The sequence below is a fragment of the Heterodontus francisci genome, chromosome 9 (genome assembly GCF_036365525.1).
Source record: "Heterodontus francisci isolate sHetFra1 chromosome 9, sHetFra1.hap1, whole genome shotgun sequence".
Taxonomy (NCBI): Eukaryota; Metazoa; Chordata; class Chondrichthyes; order Heterodontiformes; family Heterodontidae; genus Heterodontus; species Heterodontus francisci.
The window spans coordinates 43,635,788-43,644,223 of NC_090379.1; the positions used below are offsets into that span (position 1 = coordinate 43,635,788).

The following is an 8,436-nucleotide window of genomic DNA, read 5'->3' on the forward strand; positions in this document are numbered from 1 at the left end:
CATTAACTTGTGTTGGTCAGTGATTGTTTCCCCTGATTTAGTCTTGAGGGGGGCAATCTTCCTGATGGTTGGCCCAAAAGCGCTATCAATGCCATCATACATTCCTCTGATGTTTGCGGTGTCGGAGGCCAGCTGAATATGACTGAGAGGCTTACTACTGCAGAAAGCCTAGCTAAGTTTTAGGGGGAAGGTAGCATATTTATAATGTTACTGGGCTAGTAATCCTGGACTAATGCTTTGGACACGAGTTCAAATTATACACAGTAGCTGGGGAATTTAAATTCAAATACATCTGGAATAAAATGCTGTTCTCATTAATAATCATGAAACTACTGGATTGTTGTAAAAATCGATCTGGTTTACTAATGTTCCTCAGGGAGGAAATCTGCCATCCTTTCCCGGTCTGACCTACATGTGACTCTAGATCCATAGCAGTGTGGTTGACTCTTCACTGCCCTTGGCATAGCAAGCAACTCAGTTGCATCAAACTGCTACAGAAAAAAGCATGTGGGTGTACCTACACCACCTGGACTGCAACAGTTCTAGAAGGTGGCTCACCACCACCTTTTCAAGGGCAATTAGGGATGGGCAATAAAGCGACACTTGCATCGCAGAAACTAATGAAACTTTAGAAAATAGGCGACATGTTTAGAGAGAGGATCTGGATCGGCGCAGGCTTGGAGGGCCGAAGGGCCTGTTCCTGTGCTGTAATTATCTTTGTTCTTTGTTCTTTAATAATAATAAAAAGTATGGAAAGTACAGGGGTGAAATTTAAAAAAAAAAGGAAATTCGGAAAGCAAAGAGAAGGCATGAAAAAAAATCAAGGAAAACTCTTGATAATACACAAAGAGCAAGAAAAAAGCAGGGCCTACTGGAGACCAAAAAGGTAACCTGTGTGTGCAGGTGGATGATGTGGGCATGGTTCTTAATGAATACTTTGTGTCTGTCGTCACAAAAGAGAGGATGATGCGCTGGATGGGCTTAACGTAGAGAGGGGAAATATTAAGGGGCTTAGCTTTGAAAGTGGATAAATTGCCTGGCCTGGATAAAATGTATCCCAGGCTGTTGAGAAGCCAGGCTGGAAATAGCGGAGGTTCTGACTATCTGACTGCTAACGTACCATTGTTTAAAAAGGGAGAAAGGAGTACACCGAGTAATTACAGACCAGTCGGCCTAACCTTGGTGGTGGGCAAATTATTGGAAAAAATTCTGAGGGACAGTATTAATCGTCATTTTGCAAGGAACGGAATAAACAAGGACAGTCATCATGGAATTGTTCAAGGAAGATCGTGTCTGACTAGATTACATTTTTTGAGGAAGTATCCAGGAGAGTTGATTGCTGGCACATTTGATGTAGTCTGCATGGATTTTAGCAAGGTTTTTTTGACAAGTTCCCACAGGGCAGACTGGTCAGAAAAGTAAAAGCACCCCCCCACCCCCCAAGATGGGATCCCAGTAAAGTTCCTAGGCCTAACCATTTTCAACTGCTTCCATCAATGACCTTTTTGCCACCATAAGGTTAGAAGTGGGGATGTTCGCTGATGATTGCAGTGTTCTGTCCCATTCTTAACTCTCATAATAAAGCAACCCTCATGTAGCAAGACCTGGACAACATCCAGGCTTGGACTGATCAGTGGCAAGTAACATTCATGCCACACAAGTGCCAGGCAATGACCATCTCCAACAAGAGAGAATCTAACCATTTCCCCTTGACATTCAATGGCATTACCATTGCTGAATTCCCCCAACATCAACGTCCTGGGCGTTACCATTGACCAGAAACTTAACTGGACCAGCCGCATAAATACTGTGGCTGCAAGAACAGGTCAGAGGCTGGGAATTCTGCGGCACATAACTCACCACCGGACTCCTCAAAGCTTGTCCACCATCTACAAGGCATAAATCAGGAGTGTTGTGGAATACTCTCCACTTGCCTGGATGAGTGCAGCTGCAACAACACTCGAAGCTCGACACCATCCAAGACAAAGCAGCTTGCTCACCACCCCCTCCACCACCTTAAACATCACTCCCTCCACCACTGGTGCACAGTGGCAGCAGTGTGTACCATCTACAAGCTGCACTGCAGCAATTCACCAAGACTTTCTTTGACAGTGCCTTCCAAACCCATGATATCTACCACCTAGAAGAACAGTGGCAGCAGGCGCTTGAAAACACCAACACCTGCAAGTCACACACCATCCTGACTTGGAACTATATTGCCATTCCTTCACTGGCTCGGTCAAAATCCTGGAGCTCTCTTGCTAACAGCACTGCAAGGGTACTTACATCACATGAACTGCAGCGGTTCAAGGCGGCAGCTCAACACCGCCTTCTCAAGGAAAATTAGGTATGGGCAACAAATGCTGGCCTTGTCGGTGATGCCTGCATCCCATGAACAATAATTTTTTTAAGAAGTGCCAAGTTGCATCCAAATTGGCAGAAAGCAAAGGTTAATGGCCGACTGGACTTTTATGACTGGAAGTCTGTTTCCATTGAGGTTTCGCAGGGCTCAGTTCCGGATTCCTTGCTTTTCATAGTGAATATCAATGATTTAGATTTAAATGTAGGGGACATGCTTAAGAAGTTTGCAGGTGATACAAAAAATTGGTCGTGTGGTTGATGGTGAGGAAGAAAGCTGTAGACTGCAGGAAGTTATCAGTGGACTGGACAGGTGGGTGGAACAGTGGCAAATGGAATTCAGTCTGGAGAAGTGTGAGGTAATGCATTTGGGTAGGGCAAACATGGCAAGGAAATACATAATAAATGAAAGGATTCTGCCAAGTGTAGAGGAACAGGAGGACCTTGGAGTCTTTGTGCACAGGGAGCAGGACTGGTAGAAAAGGTGGTTAAGAAGGCTTACGAGATACTTTCCTCGATAGCTGAGGCATAGAATATAAGAGCAGGGAGGTTATGCTAGAACTGTATAAAACACTAGTCTAGTCAGGCCACAGCTCGAGTTCTGCATACAGTTCTGGTCACTGCAGTACAGGAAGGATGTGATCACATTAAGAAGACACAGGCGATTTACAAGGATGTTGCCAGGAATGGAGAGTTTTAGCTATGAAGAAAGATTGGATAAGATGGGGTTATTTGGAACAGAGGAGCCGAGGAGAGATTTAATTGAGGTGCATCAAATTGAGGAATACGAAGGACCTGTTTCACGTAGCAAAGAGGTCAATAATCGGAGGCATAGATTTATAGTAATTGGTAGAAGGGTTAGTGGTCGTTGACTTTTTTTCACCCAGAGGGTGGTGAGGATCTAGAACTCACTACCTGAAAGGATGGTAGAGGCAGAAACTCTTATCGCATTTAAAAAAATAATTGGATGTGCACTTGAATTGTCATAACCTACAAGGCTACAGACCAAGAGCTAGAAAGTGGGCTTAGGCTAAATTGCTCTTTAGGCCCATACAGACACAATGGGTCAAATGGCTGCCTTCCGTTCTGTAAATCTCTTTGATTCTGTAATTAACCACCTTATCTGCCTGTCCTGTTAGCTTCAGGAATCTGGTCATGCATTACAAGGTCCCTCTACACATCTCTGTATCCCACCATTCATTATATATTCCCTTGCCTTCTTTGCCCTCCCCAAATACATTACCTTTTCTCACCCTTTTTGCTTCTGATGAAACCCCCCCCCCCCCGTCCTCCATGTTATAAAAATTCCACAGATCCCCGTAACACAAGTATTTAAAAAAAAAATCAGTTATACAATTAAATATATATTGTTTTACTTAATGTGAAACTTGCTGCTGCTGAGCACCAATTCTGTCAAGACATGGAGATCTGATCTATTTGCTCTATTTACCAGATCCATGCTGAAGTTATGAGGTAGCTTTCAGGCAAAAAAGGGAACCTGTTACACGGAGGCAAGATTCTGGGTATAAGCAAACCGTGATCAAGTAATTGAGAAGGTCAACAGATCTCTGTGGAGATACTTCTGCTAAACTTGACATGGGGCAGTGTATTTCCCATCTCTTTTTTTATTCGTTCATGGGATGTGGGCGTCACTGGCTAGGACAGCATTTATTGCCCATTCCTAATTGCCCTTGAGAAGGTGGTAGTGAACCGCTGACTTGAATTGCTGCAGTCCATGAGGGGTAGGTACACCCACAATGCTGTTAGGAAGGGAGTTCCAGGATCTTCACCCAGCGACCGTGAAGGAACGGCGATATAGTTCCAAGTCAGGATGGTGTGTGACTTGGAGGGGAACTTGCAGGTGGTGGTGTTCCCATGCATCTGCTGCTCTTGTCCTTCTAGGTGGTCAAGGTTACAGGTTTGGAAGGTGCTAAGGAGCCTTGGTGTGTTGCAGCAGTGCATCCTGTAGATGGTACACACTGCTGCCACTGTGCATCGGTGGTGGAGGGAGTGAATGTTTGTGGATGGGGTGCCAATTAAGCGGGCTGCTTTGTCCTGGATGTTGAGCTTCTTGAGTGTTGTTGGAACTGCACCCATCCAGGCAAGTGGAGAGTATTCCATCACACTCCTGACTTGTGCCTTGTAGATGATGAACAGGCTTTGGGGAGTCAGGAGGTGAGTTACTTGCTGCAGGATTCCTAGCCTCTGACCTCCTCTTGTAGCCACGGTATTTATATGGCTGCTCCAGTTCAGTTTCTGGTCAATGGTAACCCCTAGGATCTTGATAGTGGGAGATTCAGCAATGGTAATGCCATTAAATGTCATGGGGAGATGGCTAGATTCTCTCTTGTTGGAGATGGTCATTGCCTAGCACTTGTGTGGCGCAAATGTTACTTGCCACTTATCAGCCCAAGCCTGGATATTGTGCTGGTCTTGCTGCATTTCTGCACGAACTGCTTCAGTATCTGAGGGGTCGTGAATGGTGATGAACATTGTGCAATCATCAGCAAACATCCCCACTTCTGACCTTATGATTGAAGGAAGGTCATTGATGAAGCAGCTGAAGATGGTTGGGCCTAGGGCACTACCCTGAGGAACGTCTGCAGTGATGTCCTGGAGCTGAGATGATTGACCTCCAAAAACCACAACCATCTTCCTTTGTGCTAGGTATGACTCCAGCCAGCGGAGAAATTCCCCCCGATTCCTATTGACTCCAGTTTTGCTAGGGTTCCTTGATGCCATACTTGGTCAAATGCTGCCTTGATGTCAAGGGCAGTCACTCTCACCTCACCTCTTGAGTTCAGCTTGTTTTGTCCATGTTTGAACCAAGGCTATAATGAGATCAGGAGCTGAGTGGCCCTGGCGGAACCCAAACTGAGTGTCACTGAGCAGGTTATTGCTAAGCAAGTGCTGCTTGATAGCACTGTCGACGACACCTTCCATCACTTTACTGATGATTGAGAGTATACTGATGGGGTGGTAATTGGCCCTGGTTGGATTTGTCCTGCTTTTTGTGTACAGGACGTACCTGGGCAATTTTCCTCAATGTCTAGTAGATGCTAGTGATGGTGATACGTTGCCATCGACCCAAGACCCCACCCACCACGCTGAAGGCAGTTGTTTCATCTTCTGGCTAAAGGGGAAACTCTGAAACTTGGGAGGACAGCCACTGAAGCATTACCTGGAGACTGAACCAGGGAGAACTATTCCAGTGCTCTGTACTGGAAACCAGTCCCGGGCCACTGGGTAACTCCAGTGGGATACTTGGACGCATTTGGGGGTCCGTGACCCTTGGTTCTGTCAACATGCACATTAATCTCTCTGGAGTCAGGTCAATATAGTCTTTGTCAGGGATAGATTTTGGAATCCATATATAGATCCTGTGTTTGTTTTTTGATACCGATTTACTGGAACCATTGAACTCTCAGTTGCCCTTCCCATTTCTGCTCTGACACTGCAGTGTCTGGCTCTAAATAAGTCTGTTGGTGTCTTTGTTACAGTTCCTAGAAGGATTTGAGGAGTTGAAATTCTTGCTTTACTTTCCTTCAGCATGTTATCTCTGAATGGAGCTGTCCTTCTGCGTATCACGTTACATTTAATATTGATTCTCGGGGGCTACTAGGGTTGTTCTGCATTCTTTATATTTGGAAGATTGAACAGTTGTATGAAATATATTTTCATCATCCCATGACTATATCCCAATGATCTGTTGTGGACAATTTGCAATAGATGTCAAAAGTATCAGGTGTGACATTGAGAAACACTAAATGTGTTGACAGTTTAATCTGCTACTCCATCAGACCCAATTGTATAGGCTGCAACTGAAGAGAATTGTCTGTGGATCAGTTCCCTACCCCAGTGTAGTTCAGGGCAAGAAACCCTCAGGCACTCCATTAAATAAGCCAGGGACCGAAACTGCTCAATGAGAGATCTTTATAACTGCAGTTCCCAGGGATGCCACACAGTGGCAGCACCATTCTGGGTCTGATATTAAGTCTTCTTCTTTGGCCTACTTGCCTGGAGGTGGTCAGTGGTTTGTGCAGCAGCGCCTGGAGTGGCTATAAAGGCCAATTCTAGAGTGATAGACTCTTCCACAGGTGCTGCAGATAAAATTGGTTGTCAGGGCTGTTACACAGTTGGCTCTCCCCTTGCGCTTCTGTCTCTTTTCCTGCCAACTGCTAAGTCTCTTCGACCCGCCACACTTCAGCCCCACCTTTATGGCTGCCCGCCAGCTCTGGCGATCACTGGCAACTGACTCCCATGACTTGTGATCAGTGTCATAGGACTTCATGTCGCGTTTGCAGACGTCTTTAAAGCGGAGACATGGACTGCCAGTTGGTCTGATACCAGTGACGAGCTCGCTGTGTCCTTGGGGATCCTGCCATCTTCCATGCTGCTCACATGACCAAGCCATCTCAAGTGCCGCTGGCTCAGTAGGGTGTATATGCTGGGGATGTTGGCCGCCTTGCGGACTCCTGTGTTGGAGATACGGTCCTGCCACCTGATGCCAAGGATTCTTCGGAGGCAGCGAAGATGGAATGTATTGAGACGTCACTCTTGGCTGACATACATTGGTCCAGGCCTCGCTGCCGTAGAGCAAGGTACTGAGGACACAGGCTTGATATACTCAGACTTTTGTGTTCCGTGTCAGTGCGCCATTTTCCCACACACTCTTGGCCAGTCTGGACATAGCAGTGGAAGCCTTTCCCATGCGCTTGTTGATTTCTGCATCGAGACACAGGTTACTGGTGATAGTTGAGCCTAGGTAGGTGAACTCTTGAACCACTTCCAGAGCATAGTCGCCGATATTGATGGATGGAGCATTTTTGACGTCCTGTCCCATGATGTTTGTTTTCTTGAGGCTGATGGTTAGGCCAAATTTGTTTAGTTTGTGTAAGCCCTTTTTGGCAGATCCCATGCAATCAAGAGGTCCATAAACCCCTGGTTGAAAATCACTGCTATAGGGTACTTTGAGTGCTTGAAGTAATTGCCTCATAAAGCAGGTTTATCTGTTCTATCACTTGCAGTATTATGTGTGTATGAGCACCTGTGTAAAAAGTACTGTTCCATCTTGCTCTTGTACTGAGAGGTTCGGAGAAGACTTCTGGGATGTGCTACTGCCCAGTTTCACAGTACGAAGGAAGATGGGTCAGATAGAATTTCCCATCCCACCATCCCCACACAGCATTCTCTGTATCTCTTTGGTAGTATTACATGAAACAGTATCAGGTAGCAGCATGGACCTTTATACCATAATATTAAAACTTGAATGGGTGAAACAGATAAAAAGATGAATTTGGTCTTTTTGTTTTCAAGTAACATGAATGGTGATTGAGTGGTTGCATTGTGGTATGAAGTTAATGTTTATGCTTTAAACATGAATTTAGATACAAACTACATAAATAATTTTCTATACCATAAAAGTATGCTCAATTTTGATTTTAATGTATTATTTTTATCCCTCAGACTTTGCCTAGAGGCAGTGATCCACTATAAAGAAATGTTGGCCAATATATGGGACTGTCTTCCAAAGCATCTGCTTCTTAGTATTAATCAACGAGCTGGGAGTAGTAACACCTCTGGATCATGAGTTCTACCAATGCAGTTACAATTTCAAGGATCACAGCTATTTATTTAGCTATTCTTTGTTCTAGCAGTCAGAAATACTATCGTGTCACAAACCAATGGTTGAAGGGCAGAGAAGCATGACTTTTGATTTTTATTGGTACCTGCATTTTTGCAGGCAGTTAATATTTTGTTTGTCATGTTCAAAAGAAAAATTGATTTAATGCTTGTACATATAAGATTCTTATTGTTTTCTGTTTTGAATAAATGTGAAGCAAAAGAAAACTGGTCTACTCTGAACATTTAAATGTTCTCTCTCATTCAAAACAATATGTTCACAAATTCAGATGTTGAACCTCAAGCACCTGATGCAATTTTATTCCTCATTCAATTAGCTATTAAAAATAGGGATAGAATCTCAGGACATCCTTTTTTCATGACTGGTGTCATTTCAGGATCTATGTGATTCATGTGAAGTAACATTTGCACCACGTAAGTGCCAGATAATGACTA

General features: G+C 44.5%; 1 protein-coding gene across 3 annotated transcripts in view; it reads left to right on the top strand.

The window, feature by feature from the left end:
• Window positions 1–8,208, top strand: part of klhdc2 (kelch domain containing 2) — a 47,631-nt gene extending 39,423 nt beyond the window's left edge. For all 3 annotated transcript variants that reach the window (XM_068038907.1, XM_068038909.1, XM_068038908.1), the window contains exon 14: window positions 7,825–8,208. In XM_068038907.1, coding sequence (XP_067895008.1) covers window positions 7,825–7,948 — 124 coding nt within the window. In that variant the 3' untranslated portion in view covers window positions 7,949–8,208. The remainder of the gene's footprint in view (window positions 1–7,824) is intronic.
• Window positions 8,209–8,436: the final 228 nt, after the last annotated feature.